At 50.4% G+C, this 22,451-nt stretch overlaps 1 protein-coding gene across 3 annotated transcripts in view; it reads right to left on the minus strand.

Annotated features, from left to right (window-relative positions):
• The window catches only part of STK32C (serine/threonine kinase 32C), a 79,301-nt gene that overhangs the window by 35,400 nt on the left and 21,450 nt on the right, over nt 1–22,451 (minus strand). For 2 of the 3 annotated variants that reach the window (XR_011810197.1, XM_038181450.2), the window contains exon 2: nt 2,359–2,414. The exons of the other annotated variant lie outside the window; for it this stretch is intronic. Coding sequence is in view for 1 of the 2 variants with exons in the window: in XM_038181450.2 (XP_038037378.1) it covers nt 2,359–2,414 (56 nt within the window). In the remaining variant the exon portion in view is untranslated. The remainder of the gene's footprint in view (nt 1–2,358; nt 2,415–22,451) is intronic. 3 annotated transcript variants of the gene reach the window in all.

Below are 22,451 nucleotides of genomic sequence, written 5' to 3' on the forward strand. Positions count from 1 at the left end.
TAATTAAATTCAAGATTTAAATGATTTTGTAAATGCAAAAAGTTTTTCCCAATATCAAAGGAAATTTAGCATATTGACATAATTATCCAGAAAGACGACAGATGAATCATTTCAGCATTTTGTTGAAACTCAGATATACAGCTCAGATGGCTGATAGCCTGCTACACGCTAGACTTAGTCCTTCTTTAACCTAAACAGAGCTGGAAGCAGCCATGAGGAGCAGCTCTCCAAAGCCCAAAAGGTCCTGCCCTGAGACAAGAATAATTTTTCTCCTTTTTTCATTGTGAGTAGAAGTAATTTTCCAGCACACAGTGCTGCTGCTCACCAGAATCAATCTCTTTTCTCTGGGAAGTTTACATCTGGAAGGATGAGTCTCCTCATATGACCTCAAAAAGATGTTAGCCGCTATTTTTTAGTAAGGTTTTGATTTAGGTTTTTGGTCTTTGACAATAAGCAGAAGTCATAAGACTCAGGTTTCCTGTTCTTGCCAGAAGCATCTGGACAGACTTCCCCCTGCTGTTTGCTGTACCTTTATATTGCTATGCTAAGGAAGGACCTGTGCTTGTATCTAATCATTCTTCATCCTCTAACATAACCTCAGAAATCTGATGTAGCTCTGCCTTCAGCTTTTGCCTCTTCTTGCTCAAGAGACAGGAGTACAATTGTGGGTGACTGTTTCAAACCCACCCTCTCCTTGCCTTACGCTGCAGTTGGCATAACATTTCCATTAGCCCTCATCCCGTGGGAATTCACAATGAAGCCAGGCAGGGATCTGTGTGGGCAGGCTGCGCCCTGAGCGTGCCAGAGCGATGCAGTAGAAACCTCAGTTAACTCAGGCTGCAAGGAAACATCTTCACGAGCAAGTAGTGCTAACGGCGGGGCTACTGCTGGCAGCGCCCATTCTCCCAGCCCTAAGAACTGGTCTGTATCTCATCTCCCAGCCCTAAGAACTGGACTGCACCTCATCAAGACCATGGCCGGGAACGTACATCTGTTGTTTCTCAAGACATGCTACTGACACATCTAAAGTATTTTAAAATACCAGCAATTGGTAAAAATTTCATCTCTTCAGGCAAAACAGGTCTCAGATATCCTGAGATGTTTCTGCTTTTGCAAAGTCTCCAGGCATCTAGGGCAGGGGCTGGAGCTGCAGGGAACGCAGGGGGTGGTGCTGCATGCCCCCAGGCTGGTGGGAGCTGTCAGGAGCAGAGCGAGGGAGTGCAGCACAGCACAGCTCACCTCCTGCGCCGCGTCCAGCCTTCCTTACCCACACAGAGAGAGCTGCTGATCAAAGCAGGATGGGCAGAAACCAGCCGAGACGACCAGACCAGACAGAAATGAGAGGATACAGCTTTCTGCTGACCGACCAACTCGTGGTCAGCTTATCTTAGCAGTGCATGGAGACACGGAGGTGCCTGCACCATCCTCTAAACGAGTTAGTGCTACTTTACATGTTTAATATTCCACGCATTTTGCCCATCCCTGCCCCAACCCATCACAACCCTGGCACAAAGCCCCACGCTATGGAACCACATGAGAAGATTACAACAACCCAAACTCAGCAACTTCCATGAATCCTGACCAGGGCTATTGCTCCAGGGCTCCAGGTGTCTTGGCTAAACAGGAACACGGCTACCACTGGGACAAGGTAAAACACGGGTGACAAAATAACTGTGAAACTGTAGGCATGCAGCAAAGTCTCGTGCATGTACACACGCACACTGAGCTTTCGGCTCACAGTGCAAACAGAAGGTATGAAATGCTGTGAGACAGAGAGTCAGCGAAAAAGGGAATAAAGAAGGAATATAAACCAGCAAACCAAACAATTGATCTTCAGAGCTATCCAGCTTTTTGTTCATCATCCCCCACCTTCTCCCACATACTTGGCAAAAAATATATATATATATTAAAAATAATCAACAAAAACTCTTAGGCAGAACTCATTTCTGAGTGGGAAAACTGCCCGAGGCTTCGGAGAGCCCTCCCAACCACACCGTGTCAGCCCCATCCATCTCCCAGAACAGCTTCCAGCCCCTTCCCGACCAACTGTCGCTGCTCGCTACCAACAAGCCCCCTCAGGAACAGAAAACATAATGAATACTTGCCACAAAATGATCGCAATTGTGCTTGTAATCTAAAATACAGCTGTTTCACCAAGATGCCAAGAACTAAAGCAATGCCTTATGGCAACAAAGTATTCTCCTGAATGCAGTCCTCCTGTGTTTACTTAGCAGCCATCATCCCACAATTAAAATAATTCATTTCAGCAACATTACTGTTTCAGTAAGCAGTAAGCACTTAACAGCAGACACCTGATAAAACACACAGGGGAACTTGAGACGGAGCGAACAAGCCTACCTTGCCAAAGCTTCCCTTCCCGATCGCCCGGAGAATCTGGAAGTGGTCAAAGTTCACTACAAGACAAAGAAAAAACAATTTAAGTTTGTAAAGGCTTTACTGCAAATATTGTGTATTTAAAAAGGCAAGGAGATATGCAAAGAGCAATGGCCAAGCTTTGCTAGAAATCACCACCTGCTGTGAAGATGCAGGACACCGGTTACTTTTCTTTCAGTGGTCTTTCCTTTTACCTGCTTGAGGTTGCTAACAAACACGGTCAATCAGTTTGCTAACCAGGTGGTTTAGCACCAGTTAATACAGCCCCAACCTGTGTCGGTACCGGAGGGACCCCACGGGATCACCCCGAGCAGGGAGCAGGCCCAGGGAGCCCCGGTGACGAGGACACCGCCGCGCCCCAAGCCCCCGGCCGCACTGCTCCTGCTCACCAGGCCCCCGCTCAGTACCGCCTGTGCACACAAACGGTGTGCTGTTGGTGCCTTCCGAAGGCAACATTTACAGGATGGGGACAGGATTCCACTCTGCATGTACAAACCCACCCCTACCAGATCTGGGATTTGCTCCAGAGCCACGGCGAGGAGCACCAACGGGAGGGACAGAGCAGATACAACACCGCACTACTGCCTTCACCAGCAACCGCCGCACACAAAGGCATCTACCAAGCTGCTGCTACGATCTAAGACTGGTCTTAAATAAAAAATAATAATGTCCATTTCTAACAATACCGATACAATCTCTGCTACCATACAACTGGAGTTGGTACCCAAAGACCCAGCCATCCCACAGAGGCTCGGCCGCGCCTGCAGCTCTCCACCCGTGACCCTCCAGGACACCCACCATCAGATCCCGGCCCTGCAGTGGACCCTCGGGATTTCCTTCCTCCCCATACAGCTCTGAAAGTCGGACCAAGAGCAATGCTTGTTACGGGCCTGGGGATTTCCAGCACGAATGACAGGTGAGATGGGCAGGAGTGCTCCGACCCACGTGTGACTGACAGCAGAGACAGAAATCACACAGGAAGAGTGGGAGCGAAGAATTCACTATAAATACTCCGAGTCCCACTCCCATAGCTTTAATACATGCACACCCGTCATTTCCGAGGATGAATCAAAAGCCCACACATGCCCGTGGAGTTCCTATTATCCTCTTGTGCTAGGCTTATATCCAAAATATTGTTATTGTCACTCTTGCGGGACATTTTCTGCAAAGAACTCGGCAAACTTTGCCAAATGGAGCTGAGAACAGCGCCTGGCCCGGCTCCTGCCACACGTCGCCCACACGCCAGGCCCGCTCCCCGGGCCCTGAGGGCCGAGGTGAGTCCAGCGGCCACCCCGCCAGGTGCCGGGGAGCTGCTGCCGCCCCGATCCCACAACGTGTGCACAGACAACGCACAGACCACGGCTACGGCTTGGTCGTGAACACTCCAGCTGAAATCCAGAGCTCGAGCACGCAGTGCTGAAGCACCCTGGACAACGGATCCAGTTCTTTTCTAGATGCACGCAAATCCATTACTGACCTGTGGTCACTGGAAATGTTCAAAGGGGAAACCTGATCACGGTGAGTGTGTTTGGAGCATGGTCAGCCATTCACAATCAAACTCTGCGCCAGTGCTCGTGACCTGCGACCCCCTCAGGAGGACGGCTTTTGACAATTCTTTATTACAATGTTTGGAGGATTGTGCAGAAAAGCATCGCCGCCTAAAAAACAAACCCCAAACTGTCATTCATGTGTATCCATGGCTACAACTGATAGGGAAAGCATGCTCCAGTCAGCAGTCAAGAAACAAATCCAGATATGAATATTTACCAGGCCCTCGAACCTCTCAGCAGACAGCGCTTTTAATAAATTAAAGACACCAGCCTGTTGATTTGAAGTACCGATGATGTCAGATGAACTTGACTTTTTTCCAGTTTCTTTATTTTCTTTAGGAATTATTAACTGCAATAAGCAAAAAGCAAACCTCAACATTTGCGTAAGGAAAGCACAGTAGCAGCACGTTGGTTTTTGCACATGGTATTTCTAAAAGAGACGACGTATCACTATACCACCACAGCATTTCTGATCAGCCCCGAAACCGAAATCCCGAGCCCTCCCGGAGCAGTGATGTGCTCCAGCCTCCTCTTTCTGTGAGCTGGCAGAAGGCTGCCGCGCACCAGCAGCCGAAGAGCTGGCTGCTGGGGGTGATCTGTAGGAGCCTGACTCACGGCGCCAGGGAGGGATTTCGTGCCGCATGCTCCCCGCAGCGGGAGCTGACAGCGGCTGCCTCGGCATGGGGCCACGGCTCGGTGGGCACAGCCCATGGGCACAGCACGGGGCCTGGGGGGCACAGCCCGTGGGCACAGCACGGGGCCTGGGGGGCGCAGCCCGTGGGCACAGCATGGGGCCTGGCCACAGGGACCCGCGGGAGGGACCCGGAGTCCGCCCCGCAGCCGATGATGGCACGGCGGTGGCACTGCCACTCACCACCACCGTGTGCTCAGCTCCCCAGCGGGTATTTCCACAGCTCCTCCTGGAGAAGCCAAGCTAAATACTCCTCCTGGCTTCTGCAACAGCTCGTTAGCAGCGTAGCACCTTCTCAGTGAAGTGCTGGACGTACCGTGTCGGCATTTACCTCGAGACATGCCTCTTCCTGACATCAGGCACTGGGGCGTGAAGCACACAGATAAATGCCGTGACCAGGATTTGCCTAGCGCAGCCTCGCCTTGTTCTCAGCCCCCCGACCAGGAGGACAGCAGGGCCGCAGGGCTTTACGGGCCTGTTGGGCCTCCCTGAGCCTCACGCAGCCACATCCAGCCCCCTTGGCAAGAGAGGGCCAGGTGCTGCGCTGACATCCCTGCAATTAAGGTCTCACTGTAATTACTGCCTGTACTGAGTTATACAGCAGGCTGGAGCCACGGCTCCTGTCTGCCAGGGAAATACAGAGAATGGAGAACATGTTTCTCTGCAACAACTTTTTGTGCAGAAGGATGAGTGTGCCTTAATACAACATGCATGAGCTTTTAGTCTTTACTATCTTCCAAGATTTTTGCTGTTCCTTCTGTATTTACTTACGAAATATCAAGGTATGACAAGATGAAAGTACAGCAAGTCTTCAGATACTCGGTGGGCACCAAGTGAAGGTCCAGTATCAGGACCTGGCGTTAACAGTAGGTAAACAGTGAGCATGGTGAGTAAACCTGATACCCAGCATCCTCAAATCTGAGGAAAACAGAAAATTTGGTACCACATTTTAAGGACCGAGACAACCTTTCACTATTTATCTGCATGTCTTTCAGCTTCATCAGTAAAAATTGTGAGGTCTCAGCTCCAGGAATGACTCTCTATGGGCTAAAGACATACAAAATACTCTTTTGATTTTTTTAACAATAAATTTGTAGGACAATTACAGCGCGATCAGGTCTCTCTATTAATGCACTTCTATATGTTGGCATAATTAATAGCATATGTCTACCTATTATATTACTGCAGCCTAGCTCGGGAAGAAAACACCACAGTAATTGATGTAGAAACATTCGTACGCGGCCACGCTAACCACAAGTGTGCTGCCAAAAAATGCCAGGAGGTTCAGCTCAAAGGAAGCAGAGTTAGGTAGACCTAAAAGCAATCACACACAGCGACTGCAGCCAGAAGGGAAGGGCTCCTCTGCAAAGCCAGGAGGCGGCGGAGGGACCCCGAGAGCAGCCAGCCCACAGGGAACCAGGGCCAGTGGGCATCACAGGGAGAAAAATGGGCATGGAACTGAAGGAACCGGTGCTGGACCCACAGACATCGGGTCAGGAATAGGTTTTAGAGCCTGGGGCAGGGCTTCAGCAAGGACAGTGGGCAGACTGGGAAAGTAGCACAAAGACCATGTAAGCGCAGATGTCACTGCAACAGAAACCCACAGAAGTTTCCAAAGGCAGCAGGGAGCCTGCTAAGATCTGTGGCAGGACAGCAGAGGGACAGGAAGGGCTCAGCACAAAAAGCTTCCGAGTTGGAGGATGAGTCTGAATGAATTGGAAAGATCAGAAAAATTACAAGTGAGGATCAAAATTAGAGGTGAGGTAAAAGCTGCTTGGAAAAAAAAAAAAAAAAAAGGGTATTTGTTGGAGAAAGGGAAGGAAAGACGAGTGGGGAACAATACCAGCAATCCTCCCCACGTCTGAAGCCCTTCTGCTCCACTCCTCCAGGGCCCTCGGAGCGGTCTCACACGCAGCATCAGTTCTCTAGCAGGAAGGCTCCACGCGGCACAAGAAATCCCTGCTTTCCTTTGTGTGCTGGAAAGGCACACGTTTGGTCTCCAACATCTAAGGCTGATCTGTTTTACCTATTCATATCGACAGAGAAGATTGCATGGGGGAGAAAAATGGAAATACAGAACAACGTGACTGACAGGGAGCTCAAGTGAGCATTAACTACCCAGGAACTCAGGGAATGCTGGTAGATAATGAAAGAAATTAAAGGTATAATACAAGCCCGGTGCTATAAATGAACCCCTTTAGAAACTAAGGATTCAAACATACTATTAGGAAGCAACTCCGAAGTCATGTAAAAACAGTAAGTTATTGTGTGATGAAAATGAATCTCTGACTCTGCAAGGAACCAAACACAGCACACACAGCAACCGCAGACATTTTAGGGGACTGGGTTATTGATAGTGGGTACGAGAATGTTTGCATTGGCCACAACCCATTCCTAATTAGCGCAAAGCGGCTGTTTGCATTGGCCAGGCAGCCTTCCATACGCGTGCCAGTGCACTACGTTCATCTGCCTCTTCCTCAGCAAGCTCAGGAGGCAGCAGCGCCCGCCAGTAGCAGCACGGCACCTGGTCTGCCACGAACAGCTCGCCTTGCAAACCCCACTGCTGCCAGACCTGCGCTACGTGGGGACAGCCACCCAGAGGGGTGACCTGGCTGTGCATTAACCGCCCAGCCGGGCTCTGTCGGTGCAGGTTAGCGAGCACTAAATGAGCTCACGGCAGTGCTGGCCACAAGCACAGCCACGAGCACGTGCTCTCTCCCCGCATGCTGAGGGGCGAATGAGGCTGCAGGCTGTGCAGCCATCCCCACAACTCACCCCCTGCAGCTCAGGGGGGACATTCCTGAGGCCCCTGGTGCTCACCAGCCTCCCCCGGCCCACCCAGACCAAAGTAACCAACCAGCACCCCGAGGCCAAGGCCAAAGAGATTTTTGTTTCCCTCCTCCGGGTCAACAGAGCTCAGGTGAGGATGTGATGGTTTGTGAACAGTGCTTGGGTGTGTTTTTAGGGCTCATATCTAAAGCATTATTTTCTCTGTTGGACATTGCTGAAAGCACACATTTATCTCCGTGTTAAATACACTATTTCAAGTCTGCATATGGAGCTACTATTCCTACAGAAGATGATTATTAAAGCCAAGCCAACGCTAATTGTTCACCCCTGGAACAGAAGGGCGCTGCTCCCCAGCAGCACCGCGTCCTACCACGAGAGCCGGTCCCATGCTGCCACACGTGGCCCTACCAGGAGCCACCAAGGCGAGACAGCAGCGAGACATCGTGCCCAGTGCTGCAGCACACGAGGCAGGCACCGAGCCCTCTCCGTGCAGCCGGAGCTGCCCCAGCTCGCGGCAGGACAGCCGCAGCACCTCGTGCCCCTGGGCGCAGGGGGTGCTGTGCACGAGGAGCCCCCTGCCCCACTGTGGGGGCAAAGGCACTGCCCGGAGGGTGCTGGTGGGAGGGAGAGCTGCTCGTGCAGCTGGAAGGAAATCTCGCTGGGAAATTGTCAAACTCTGCCAGTGCACCGAGTCTGAAGCAGAGCGGGGCTGCAGCCGTTTGATCACGGCGGTGTCGTATCTGGGCTGAAAGGATTGCTAATTAGAGCCCTGTGAGGTATGACAGGAACACACTGTTTTTATTCCAGCTCCTTGGATGTGTCATTGTAGCAAACCTGAAATCTGTTTCCTGGGGCAGATGCACGTTTCAGCAGCTGATGCTGAAGTACGGGCTTGGATGCACAAGGACTGCAAGAGAACGTTGGTGTGGCAGAGAAAACAGCTCCCTGCCTTCGCGGCAACTCGGGGAGGTAAAAATTGTTTGGAGGAGTTTTTACCGTATATTTTGCATTTTAACTGTGCTTAGTATCTGAGAACATGAGCTTAAGACACCAGAAGAAACAAGGAGACAGGGACCAGAGGAGCAAGGTACCAGCACTGAGGAAGGCGCCAGCAGCCAGGGCAGTGCCCCAGAGCTCGCTCTGCTCCTCGGGGCAAGAGCCAGGGGCCTTTACCCACGTGGGCAGAGGCTGAATGGGCACAGCAGAAGGCTGATTTCCCATGCTGAGTTAATTAAGCTCTTTTAGCTTAACGTCAGCACCCCTTGGCCTAGCGCTGCACGATCACACAGGTGACCTCGGTCCCACCCGTGACATTTCTCCCGACTGCTCTCCACAAGCAGTGAGACCCGCAGAGAGGAGCTGCGGGCACGCTCTGCTCCCAGGCATCTGCCTGTGCACCCAGGAAGGGGACACGGGCAGGGAGCATGGGTGGCACAACGGGAGGAGCGGGAGGAGGAGAGCAGCAGCCGGGCTGAGCGGTGGCTCTGGCGCGCTCCTTCCCGCGCAGGCTCTGCCAGCTCAGCGCCCGGCTGGAGCTACGGGATAATCACCACTTCTCGCTCCACGGCACCAGTAATTATTTTTCTTCATCTCTCCCCGCTCTCTCTCCCAGAATAGCACAAGAGCATCAGGAAGGTTATTTGAGCCATTTAATTCTGGGACGGTTCCATTGTAATTACCGAGTCGGGTTATTCCAGCCGCGTGGGGGAAAAGAAGAAGGAACAAAATGTCCCCTCCCGGTCACCTCCCCGCTCCCTGCAGCACAGCTCCTCCTCCGTATGTGCTGGCAGCAGGAGCCCACAGCCGGCCCTTCCTCCTAAACCCAGGCTACCCCCCGGGTGGGCTCTCACACGCCAAGCAGGGGGAAAACCCACTCACTGGGCAGAGCTACAGGGCGTGATGCTGCTCAGTTTTAGTGCGGATCAGAGCAGGCAGCAACCATGGTGCCTGTATGCAGAGCAATGGCCTTTGTGATTTCAACATAAAAGCCTGCAGAAAAGGCTTCTAGAAGAACATACAGACACACACCTGGAAGAAGTGATCAGGTAACAGACAGACTCCTCACTCCTCACCTTCCTGCTTCCTTCCGTGCAGCTGCCCATCAGAGCTGGATTTCATCACTTCAGATCAGCTGGGGGCACGGGGACCTGAGGCACTTCACAGCCAACACTCCCACATCACAGCCACACCGAAGCACCTGCACTGAGCCTGCAGACACCACCCCTGGACCACCGCGGCCCCGACTCTGCCAGGAAAGCAGGGGCACCACGCGGCACAGCGGGGAGCCCGGGTGCACACGTGGCACCGCGTCCCCACAGCCCAGCCGCAGGCCCTGGGGACACGCTGCTGCCACCACCAGCAGCCCTGCTGCGCCTCCTGGCACCCGCATGGTGCCACCAGGAGGGCCCTCGCCAGGGCACACAGCTCATTCAGCCCTCTGGCGTTAATGCAGGCTAAAGGGGCTTTTTCTTCTCCGTCTTCTCTAGGAGTTCAGTGCCAAATAAGCAGTTTGTAATGGGACTGATTGGTAAGCACGTGGCGAGGACTTTCATTAAAAGGCACCAAGAAGTTCCTCCTGCAAGGCATGGCACCTGGCATCGGCAAACAAATTAACTCGATTCCAAATTCAGCTTCCATCTTTAATCTAGCTGGCGGATCGGATGTGATCTCCAGCTTACAGAATTTTACTTCAAGTAACTAACACTGATTTTGCAAAAAAAGCATGCTGTTATAGCATGTTCATAGTAGTGTTACATTAGCAATAAACATCTGCTAACTGTTACTTAATGTTTCTGCAACATATGTGATTGAAGACAAACGGCTGACTTCAGGTGCCTCGTGAAACATTTCGGCTCTGCGGTGCTCAGGGCTGGGCTGCGACTGCTGAAATCCCTCAAGGGAACAGAAGGCACCTCGGCACAGCTACACAGCTTTAGACAAATTTATTTCAACAGAAAGTACAAAGATGTCTCGCCCAAAACATAATTCACTTTCTCAGTTTAATTTCATTTTTTACTGTGTGTAGGGAGGTGGCAAAGCCTCTCCTTTCTCTGCAGTGTTTACAAAACTGGCTGTGACTGTGCTTTTCTGCACAGCAGACCTCCCTTTTCATCTGAATTTTAAGATGTGCAAGGAATAAAGAATTAAACACAATGAAATACTTGATCCAAAATGAAGCGTTGATTTCTCTACCGAAAATTCTGAATTTCAGGTCACCCAAACCAAGCTTTTTTCCCCAAATCCTCTGAAGCACTGCGGAAGCAGCAGAGGCATTGCCCCGTGCCGTGGCAGAGCTGCACGCAGCCGTGCAGGAGCTGCAGCCCTCGCGCCCCACCGCCTGCCCCTGCTCCAGAGCCACGGCGAGCAGCTCCAGCACCTGCAGCGCCCCTACAATCCCTGCACCCAGGGCTCAGCCCCCTGCTTTGTGGTCTGTCCCTCGCATGCCTCCAGCTGGAGAACTCCTTCCTGACAGCTCCTGCTCAGCGTTTCCACCAGGCGTGCAGGGAAGCGTTATTCCATGCCTGCACCACCAGGACAGCACCGCCAGCCGAGCCAGAGCCCTGGTGGGAAACTCACAGCCAGCTCCCACCGAGACTGGCTCTGATGGAAAGTGCCCACCTCAAATTACAAAAAAAAGAAAGAAAAAAAAATCTTAATGTTTGGAGTTTTCCTGAAAACTTGGCTGAGCGAAGTTTGGGGCAACTCTGCCATTCCCATTTCAAATCAAAATTTTTCTTTGCAAACTTCAGCCTGACCCAGGGGGGCTGAGCCTGAGGGACAGAAGGGAGGGACCGAGCTGCCAGGCACCCGCGGGCATGGGCAACAATTACCATGGGGGAACAGAGAGCTTGCTGCACCTCGCTCCCGTGCACAGCAGGAAGCTTTTCTGGGGTTCTGCTAAAGACAACGGGGAACACAACTGGTGCATGTTTCCGCTGCCCTGTGGGCAGGCAGTATTGCCAACCAAACCTAATTGCCTTACATAAAACTCCCAGGACTCGTGGCAATCAGCCAGCAGCGCTGCCCCTCAGCCGCACTGCCCCGTTACACTCCGTGCTGTGTGTACAGCTTCACACCGCACCGCTACGGCACTCATCAGGTGGATGGGGAGCAGGACCAGCTCTGATTTGATGGCATAGCCTGTAACGTGGTAGCCAGTTTCCAGCGCTAGTATAACAAAGACGGAAATTTTCACATTTATGCCTACAGTGATAGGTTAATTCAGTGTCTTGAACTCGCAGCACAATAAATAAAAATGTTTCGTGTCGGAAACACTCTGCGTATTTTCCTGACCTCAGCTCACCCTGAGGTTCTTACTGCACCAGGAGAACCACGCCGTGACCAATTAGGCCTTTAAGCCATTTCAGTGCTCTGTTTAACAAACAGCTGAACAACAACAAAGCCACCTCGGAGGACCTGATACTCCGAACTGCTTGACACCCTCGTGCCTATAATTCACCTGTCCCGGGGATGAGCACAAGCCTCAGTCCTGTCCCTTCGTTCAGCAGGAACCTTCTTGCAAGGAATGAGCAGAATTCAAAGGATGCGAAGGGCTCGTGCTGCCCTCCTGCACGGGGATGTACTTTGTTCTGAAGGCACGGCACCCCGCACGCCACAGCTCCTCTGTGTTAATCACTTTGAAGTCACTGAATTATTCACCGTTCAGAAAATGCATTTCCATCGCCCAGAGTTAGCAATTGGAAGTAACTCGCAGAAATAGGTCAGCCTCATCCCATAGAAGAATTAACATACATTTCATGTGCTCCCCCCCTCCGGTTTCTATTTTTAAACTCTGCTCCGTGTGAGGACGGGACAAATTTAAACCCTCTGCATTTTTCATGCTGCTACATCACGCCAAGCCTACAGGCTGCACCATGTGCCCTGACTTTACATTTTTAATAAACCGCAGCCAGCCACAGAAGTAACGGGCTGAGCTGCCCGGCCTCCCCCCGAGGTGAGCACACCTGGCACAGCAGCCGCAGAGGACGGGACCCGAGTTTCCCAACTCCACCACCACAGCTCGAGATAAACCCCTCCTGCTCTTCACCTGCTTTGGAGGGGGCAGCAGTTTGCAGTTTTCTTTCTTTTCAGTACATCCCAGATGAACGGATTTTAAGGTGACATTTAAAAATAAAGGAATCTTCGATTTCAATTTGCTGTTTTAGCCCATTTCCCAGGGCAGTGCAATTTGTTGGGGCTGCCCCCCAGCAAGCTGCTACCCCAAGCGTGCCCGGGCTGTGTCCTGCGGGGTGCGCATCAGCCCCTGCTCGCGGGGAGCCCCCTGCAGCCCACGCTGCCTGCTCGGCCTCACCAGCTGGGGCTGCCACGTGCAGGATCCAACCGAGAGGCAACGACAACACATGGAAGTACAAAGCAAGAAACCTTTCACACGCTATGCCAGGACTGAGGACAAAGGGCAAAATCAGGATCACAGCCCACAGCACGCCGCCAGGGAAGCGAAGGAAACCCAGCCTGCAGGGGCAGGGAGCGACGGAGGAAGAGCACGGCGCCGTGCTCATGTTCCTGGGGCCGCCAACCACCAGCAGCCCCGGGCTCTATTCCTGGCTGCCCGTCTGATCCAGAGCGAATTGAACTGGCTCTCCCTTTGTGCTGCCCCTTAAAAGCCCATTTTTCAGCACAAAGCATGCCTGCCACTGTCTGTCCTGCGCAGCCGAGCGAGCACAGCAGGGCCTTATTCCGCACAGAAATTGGGTAAAGATGTCCAAGCAGAATTACGCACCAACCACCTGCGGGTCAGAGTTTCATCTCCTGGGGGGATAAAGAGCAGAAATAACGAGAAGAGGTCCGTGAGTGCTTTGTGAGTTCTAAGGTCCTCATTCAGCGGTGCTCACAATGGCAGTGGCAGATTTGGGGGATGATATTTTGCTTGGGAGAATCAATAGCGGAGCTTCCTACTGACTTTAACGAGGTACCCGTTTTCTTGGTAAAGCTCTGGAAGTGCCCATCTCCCTGCACGGAAAAACACAAGCCGTGTTCCCTTTGGGAAGCACCAGGGATGTGCCTTAAGCCAGTCTCATGCTTACACAGCTTAAAATTTATTAAAATTTCAAAACGGGCCGAGAGACCACGGCAAAGTCAGGCCCTTCAGGCTTCACACTTCTGAGTGGGATGCTGCTTGTTTGTGATTCATACCAGGACAGAGAGACACTGATCTCAGAACAAAACCTGTGCTGCCATAGATCAATTGCTGCATCGCTTTGTTCCCGTGGCACACTGAAGTGATTGTTACCTACTCAGGAAGAGGAGTGCTGGTAACGGCACGCTCACAGGCTCACACCAGCATTCGATCCAAAACAATCATTCAGCTCGACAGCAAACGGTTTGTGCCAATTCCTGCTAACTTTTAATATTTGTGTATCGACAGATACAGAGTTACACCGAAATGGCACAAATCCGAACACGCAGCAGGATTAACTCTTCTCGCTTTCAACTTAATTATGTGCAGTCAGGTGGCACTTAATATTCCTCCTTCCCAGCTAAACTCAACAGCACACGCTTAATGATTTCAGGGCACATACGCTGATGGAGCTAATTAGGACTCCTGTAGGGCTGAGCTCAACTTTTCCAGTGTTGTCTAAACTGAAAACAAAATGTTCTAGAAGCCATACTGCGTAGCAGACAACTTGTTTCTACGATTCTACAACCCAACAATGTTTGCTGGGAAAATGAAAACATCTCCAAAGATCAATACCGAGCAGCCCGTTTCCTGGGCTTTCAGACTGCCCCACACCACTGGCTCCAGCTTCACGAGGACCAAGCTGGGGACCACATGAAAAAACTCCACTTACACGCGCTTTGAAATGGACTAAGCTAAAGCTAAACACAACCTCAATTTAAGAATACGAGGAATAAACAAAGCAAATTCCTCCATCCATGACTCCCCGCTGAAGGGCCCACCAGTCAGCCAGGCGAGCCATCAGCTGGCCTATCATTAACCCAGCTGTACGGTGCCGTCTGAATGCCAAAAGGCGAGTTTGGGAGCGTGTTACAGACCGTGCTATGGTCTAAGCTTTCTAACACAAGCCGAGGGAACAGAAGCCAGCCCGCTGCTCTGCCAGCTGCTGGAGTCGCTGCAGTGGCAGGTGCCGGTGCTGCCCGGGGCCGGCTGCACAGAGGGTGCCACGAGAAGAGAGCAATGGGAATTTTGGCACGGGCAGCAGAGAGCACGGAGCCTCCTGCAGCAGCTCCCCAAAGCCACCCGGTGCCAACCACGGGCTCCAACTCCCCAGCTTTGTGCGGGGTGTGCGAGGAGCAGCAGACTCGTGTGCCTTCATCCTGCTGTGTCTGCCTCCCCCTGCTTCTGGGGGGGATTTCTGGCTGCCTTCTAGCAATGCAGAGACATCTCAGGGGAAGGCCCAGGCCCTGGGGAGGTCGCAGGCACCGGCTCCGTGCCGGGATGCCCCGTGCAGCCTGGCTCCACGCACGTGTGTGTGTGCATGAGTGTATGTATGCGTGTCCTCATGGGGCAGAGCAGTCAGGAGCTTTCTGGAGGGCAGTAAGTAAAGAGGTTGCTGCTAAAATTCCAATTCCAGCCTTTTCTTCAGCAAAGGTTCAGGAACAGGGGGTCGGTAGCACTGTGGACACAGAGCAGCACAGCTCGAGCTGGCAGCAGCCGCCAGCACCTCTGGTGGAGGCACCCCCAGGTTCCCTTCTGCAGCTGCCCGTCAGGTCAGGCAGAGGTAAGCAGCACAGATGTAAGCCCCAGCCCCAGGCAGGCCACCCCTGTGCCCTCACACAGCTGTCCCTCCCCGTCACAGGGGCACGAACAGCCCCAGTGCCCGAGGACAGCCCATAACCCCGGGGTCAGGAACCCTCCGGGGGGCGATAGCGCTGCCCCCGCTCCCGTCTGATGGAGACTCCTCTCCCTTCAGAAAAGACGGCTGCTATTTTTGGACCTTCAGGCTCCCGCTTCAAATGTCAGCAAATTTACATCTCAGAAATACATCCACTCCTCCTCCAGCACAACACGAAGCATTCTGGGCAGCTGAGAAGGGAACTGTGCTTACTCACTGCGGCACTCTGCTCCCAGACCTTGCCGCTGGCAGCCTTGCCTTTGCACGGAGGCTCTGCGAGCCTGGGGCAACCACCCAGAACCCCATCCCCTTCTCCAGAAGCGGGTCATGAAATACCCTCCTCTGCCCAGCAGCCGGCTCAGAGGCTGCTGGATGCCGTGTGCTGGAGGGGAAGGCTGGGCTGGCTGCTGGAGGGCTGCCTAGCTGCTCTCAGGGCAGCAGCCCAGCTCCCCAGACGGTGCCTTCTGCCGGTACAGAGGAACCCCCATCAGCTCCCAGGCAGGCTTCAGAAGCAAATCCTTTTAAAAAGCAAATAATTTGCACTTTTTTCTACGTTATTGTTCAAGGACCAACTGCAAATCCCCTCGGTCAGTCTCACTAGGTGTTACCCACAACGTGCCTTAAGGCTGCAAACATCCGCGCCTGTCAAGAAGACACCCGCCGTCCCTCTCCGAACGCCGAAGTGCCGCAGTGCACGTCACCTGTGTAAATCCAGGAATCCTGTAACGTGAAAGCATCGGATGACATGACCGCAGAATCGCGTGCAGAAAGGGAAACACAGGCTTAGCCAGATGCTGACATCAAATTGACCTCTCTCATCTTCCCCTTTCCCCTACCCATACTTTTTTCCCTGCCTCTGCTGTTTTATTTCTCTTTTTCTTTCCTCCCACTCACACACTGCAATGAACTGGTACTCAACTCCTGCTAGAAACACACTGATCAAGATGTAAATTCATGTAAAATCTTTTCCACTTTTCTACACCTGAAAGAGAAAGCTGAAAAAAAAATATTTTGGAGTTTGAGATAAGTAAGTATAGCATTACTTACAGAAAAGGCTCTCCATCACAGCAGGTGACCCTTATTTCCAGCATTACTGCACGGAGAGCTAGCCGAACTATTCATCATTAAATTAGCCCCTTTCTTTTCTAGTAATCATTTAAGACTCATTCCTGCTCACCACAAACATATTCACCCTGTCAGCAAGGTCTGGACTGCGCACTGCACATATCCAGAGCTCCCAGGAGCAAAGCCCAGCGAGCTTCAGGAACAAGCCCAGACCTTGAACCGTGTAAGAATGTTTTTTTCTGAAGAACCAAGTCCCAGAGTGGGCACGTCACAACAGACACCCACTCCCCAAAGGGCTGTTTTACTCCACTCCCTTCCAACACCGACCCCCGAGCCACCCCACGCATCTCCAGCCCCAGCAGGGCCAGCTCCTCGCATGCCGCACTCTGCACTGAGCCAGGCAGGTCCTGGGAGCACCAGCCAGGGGGAAAACGGGGATGCTCTTAAAGCTCAGAGCATATATGTGAATACCTATTAGATTATTACCTAATCTAAACGTGAGTAATAACATTAAAGTATCACTGGCAGCTCGGAAACTGACTGCAGTAACTGTAAGGCTGCCCACTCTATCTGACTTGCACCTCGCACAGCAGAACAAAGACCCCCAGTATTCAGAAAGTTTTTCAGACAAATTAATACTGCTACAGCAATACTAGACCTTTTCTAAGGTGTGAGGAAATTCAGGGGTTGAAAAATCCCCAGTGTCCAGAAATGGTACCCCTTGTGCAAGACAGAGATGAGAGCCAGGCTAACGAGAGATTACTACTCCTTGGGAGCCTGCGTAATAAAGAGGGACCTACAAGATAAAATTGAGATATATTAGGAGGGAAAAAAAAGCAATCAGCATTACGATGACAAACAAGAGAAAACCGTGCCATCTGGAGCTGATGGACTTCCCATTGATATGTCGCAGCATTTTACCTTCCAGATAATCTATCAGCTGATGCACTAGATTGAAAGCAATTCCTCCCTCAATAAGGACGTTGTTCTTATGTGGCAGCCATACACTGAAAACATTCCCATTAAAAACGATCCACAGGAAAACAACAGCAAGCAGAGGAGAGGTGAACCACAGGACTGGAGAGCCCAGCGTTGTGCTTCAGTGGCTGTTCCCCGTTCTGCACCAGCTGCACGGCAAGAGCACGCTGCCTGCCTCTCATGATAAGCAAATTCTGGAGATGAAAAACAACAAGGCTGTAAATGCACACAGCTTCACCACCACCCAAGCAGCCTCTTCAGCCCTTGTCGCAGGACACAGGAGCCCTGCTTACCTTCTGGGACAGCACGCAGCACAGTGAAGCTGAGACTCACACCAGAAAGTAAGAAAAACCTTATTACTGATGCCAAAAGCACCAAAGTATGTACAGGAAGGAATAATCCCCTGCGAAGTGCAGTAACCACTACCTTGAAATATGCAGTTAAAGCTCCAATTAAGTCCTGCATTCAGTGAAAGCAGTGCAAAATTCCCCCAGTAAAAAAGGGACAAATTTCATCCCTAAAACAGACAGCCCTAACGAGCAGGTGAGGACAAAGCAGTGAATTATTTCTACAATTAAACTCTCACGGAGGGAAGGTGACGTACTGTCTGCCGCTCTCACTGCTCTGTAACCCTCCACAGACCTCTCCCTTACCTCCTTGTTTCTCTGTGGCTGGACCACGTTTGTTGTCCCTCTCATGCAGCCACTGCACTACAAACCTCTTATGAGATATTAACAAGAACAGATTGCATAGATTTTTCCCAATTACCAGTTTCAAAAAAAAAAAAAAATATCTGAAAAATGATAGTCAACCAAAAAAAAAAAAAAGCCTTTCCTTTCTCTCAGGATCTGTTTTCATACCTGACATCTTGAGCACTTTCCAGTTACGCTTAATGAATGGAAACTGTTCTCTCCTTATTCCCTAAAGGCAAATACGATTTTTCTACCTCATCATGGAAAAAAAAATTGCTCAGATTGTCTCCATTTGACTAAAAATAGTGACAGAAAGACAAAATGTCTCCTAAATTAGCTTAATGGTACTCAGTAACATTCAAAAAGCCACACAAGTTTTATATATACATATTTGTATTAATATATTTAAACATACATTCACACCAGGATTAATCACTGGGAGGAAACGCCTTGCTGCCAGAGGAGGGACCAAGTCTCCTGCTCATGGTATGAACAGAGTCCCTCTGTCTGAGGCAGCCTACATACATACACTGACCAGAAAAGCTGCAAAAATACAACCTGTGTTCACCCCCCCAGCCCTAAAATCCTTGTCTTACCACAGCCTCATTCACCAATGACACCCACGGGGCCATAGGGAAGGGGGGATTTCTGCATGTGCAAGAATTCCCTATTTTTTCCTTGTCTTTGCACCCCTTCTCAGTGTGCTGCTGCGCCTCGAGACATTTGAAGCTGCTAGCTCGCAGCCTTCGAGCTACTGCTGCACCTCCCCAGGCGCAGAATGAAAGCTGTCATCTGCCTTGCGCTGGTAATCACAACAAACTGAGCGAGTCTGAATGAATCGTGCTGTTACCCTTCTCTCTTCATCATTCACTACGCTTCACCATTCATGATCCATCTGCATAATTCAACATTTCAAAAAAGTAAAGGAAAAATCTGAAAGAAACAAAAACTTTAATTATATTAGATGTTGGTCTCAGCATTTCTGTCAACATGAGAAAATTATCGCTGTGAACGATTTATCCACTTTTAGTATAAGAAAAAAGTGCTGTGCACATCAGTGTCCAGCCTGCCACCACTCAGACTGCACGCATTTTTCTCCAATGCACATCTGCCCCAGAAAAGCTTTGGTCTCATCCAGACAAGAGGAGAACGAATGATCCATCCTCATCCCAGTAAGTCTTTAAGTCTTTTTTTTTTTTTTTTTCCAAAAAAACAGAACAAAACAAAACCCACACACAAATACACTGCCTTACCTGCCTGCCTTGATTCCTATGAAACATCCCTGAGGATAACAGAACCAAACACCACCACTGGATCCATTCCAGACATTCAGTTCCTAGCCATGTGAAGTACATGAAGGAACTACATTTTGCACTTACATAGGCTTTATTTTTTTTAATTGCCATTTTGATTACCAGCTGAGTTCACAGAGCCCCAGTAAGTGGGGAGAGGAGCAGCAATGGCTGGAGGGCCCCGAGCAGCCCTGGCGGGGCGCTGGGGCAGGGTGACCGGCAGGCCCCGCACTCACACCTGCATCCAAAATCCTGAGTGCTCTCCAAGTTTGTGGGGACTCAGGTTTAGGAGTTTTGTTCAGCTCTCTGTCTCCACTTTTTATTTTTTTCAATAAGCATGTAATTTACAATATTGAACGAAATATGGAATAAATACCACTTGTCACTATCCAACGCTACAACTTCTTTAAGCCTATAATTACTCACAAAAGCCTTTTACTACCCGATAAATCTCCCACAGATTTCTCCCTAAATGAGTTCAGTCTGAATCTGAGGATTACCATCTGAAAAGACGTGAATTTATTTTCACTTATTTATTCCTCTAGTTTGATCTATCCCAAGGATGAGGAGAAAAGACGAGATGTGAGCCATTGACGCTTACCAGAAGTCCTCAGGAAGTTCAAAACAGGACCCTGTGTAACTTTTCAGGTCTCTGCTCCACGCGGCTCACTGATGCCTCGCCAGCACGCACAGCACGAGCACAGGACGAGGTGCCCGGGGCTAACGGAGGAGGAGAAGGGTACGGCGAATTCTGCTTGTCCTCCAAGCTAAGCAGCACAAGCAGAAGATGGGAAGAGCACTGGAGCCATGCACCAGCCCCATCACTCCACAAGAGGCTTCCTGCCTGACCCCCGCCAGACCTCCAGGCTGGGACCAGCCCTGCTCAGCCCCTCACACCACAACAGCACCACCATCAGCAGGGTTTCATGCTCAGACAGCTTAGGCTCCTAACCTGCCAGAAAACCTAACCCTCCAAATGTTCCCATGGATTTATCTCCCTCAGCCAGCTCATCATCGGGCCAGACAGACACACGGTTATCAGATGTAAAAAAATCCTATTAATTGTTTGAAAGTCACACACACTCTACAATGGGTAAGCTTGCTCGAACATTGTGATAGACTCTTATCTCCAAGATCCCTCTCTAGTGGAAAGAGAACATTTTTAAAATAAGAGGAAGATGAGAGCACGTCTTTTCTTCTACAGAAATGACATTGTACCCAGGCAGAATGCTGGCTTTACCTTGTCTCGTAACAGGTTCATGTTAACATTTTTAAACATAAGCAAGGTTTTTTTCCATGTCTTTTGGGCAAGAAGTACTCAAAATGCATTAATGTCTTGCTCTGTTAACAAAGAAACTATGGCAACACACTCATAGTTGCCAAGAGAATTACTGAAACAAGGTTTCATAGTTAATAAGCAGCCAGATGATGTCAGACTCATCTATTAAGACCAGTTTATATCTGCCTATTAGAACTTAATGTCCCAGAAAGTTGGGTTGGCCAGTATTAAATAGTCTTCCTTTCAGCCCAATTATCAGTAATAAAAGCAATTTTCTAAAGAACAGTGTAGAGTTGTACAAAATGTGGCCAGACCATGCCTGTATTTCATGGCACGACTATTATTCTCCTTTTGTTAAGGAGCAATTTTCTAGATGTCAGAGATGTGAATCAAAATTTAATGTAACGCGTGTCACGAAACTGGAAATTACAGCAGTTGCCCACAGAACTTCCCAACTGCCACGTACCCTGCATTGCACATGGAGGGAATCAAAACATTTGCTAAAATTACACTGTGTCAACACATCTTTAAAGTATGTTTGATTTATTTATTTATTTTTAATTGAGGTGATCACAACTTGTTAAATAATTGCCAGCAAAAGTTACTTTCCAGAATACAACGGTAACTATGTTAGGGAAAGACACCGAGTTAGCAGAGGTACTTGTGGATTGCTTTTTGTTTGTTTCCCTAGTTTGGCAAAGCCAAAAACACCTCGGTGACTTCTGAAACAGCTTCTCCTGCCTCTGGCTCCCTCCTTCCCTGTCCACACAAGGCAGAAAGTGGTCCTCTAGCCCGGCTTTGACAAAAACCTGCGAACTCCAGAGAGCAAGCAAACGGGTGCATCTTTTGACCAGATTTTACCCAACGTGGTGCAAAGGCACCATACCCATATTCCATTCCCTTCCTCCAGTACAGTCAAACCTCCAAAACCCCTTCCATCGGTGCAGCCGAGTGGGAAGGTCACCGATCCGAGGTGCGGCACACGCTGATCCCGTGGGTCCTTGGGGCGCAGAGCCTCAACCACAGCCCCACGCACACGGCATCGCCTCCCGGCTCGTGCCCGCTTTTATCCACACCTACCCCGAAGCATCTGCTGACAGCAGCACTGAGACGCGCGGACACAGGCAACAGCTCTGCAGTTTTCCAAGAGGCATCAGTGACAAGGGTAAATTATCTAAATTGGTGCAAGTCAGATTTTCACTTCAAAAAAAAAAAAAAAAAATCACACGCACAGTACATACCTTGACGCCTGCATAAAAGATGTGCTCCAGAACTGCGTAATATCTGCCGAAATCGTCCATTTCAGGAGGCAGGCCTTCGTCTCGCTTCCATTTGCAATGCACTGAAAGCCTGTGATTACCACTGAAGCACATGTGGCTCTCTCAAAAAATATAAATAAAGCAGGAAATGAGGAGCAAGGGTGCTGCAAGTGTTTAATTAGGGCCACCCAGTTTGCCCCAGGATGGCGATGTGTCTATGTCAGGCATCACCACCGCTGGGCTATCACAGTATCAGAGTTTCAAACTCAGGTAAGGCTGTTATTAAGCTGAGAGTTTTACAAATACAGTAAGAAACAATCCCTGCATTGAAAAAAAGTTGGGTTTCTGATTAGGCAGGATAGGAAAAAGCCAAAATAAAGCGAAATGGAGATGAAACTGGCCAAGGCTGCAGAGCAAGTCAGGATGCCAAGCAGGAGCTGCCAGCACACCTCGCACTCAGCCCGGCGCTGTTTGCATGGCACGGTGCTGCCTTGCCTCAGCCCTTCTCTCCAACAGGTCAGCAAGACATCCTCTAGTCCATAAGAAATCAGATGAAAATGAGACCTTACTGAAGTACGAGGAGATAAATCAACATTACCAAGAAACTGACTTAATTTGCTGGCGATGCAGGCAAGTTCTACAGATGG

The sequence above is a fragment of the Anas platyrhynchos genome, chromosome 6 (genome assembly GCF_047663525.1).
Source record: "Anas platyrhynchos isolate ZD024472 breed Pekin duck chromosome 6, IASCAAS_PekinDuck_T2T, whole genome shotgun sequence".
NCBI classification, from domain to species: Eukaryota; Metazoa; Chordata; class Aves; order Anseriformes; family Anatidae; genus Anas; species Anas platyrhynchos.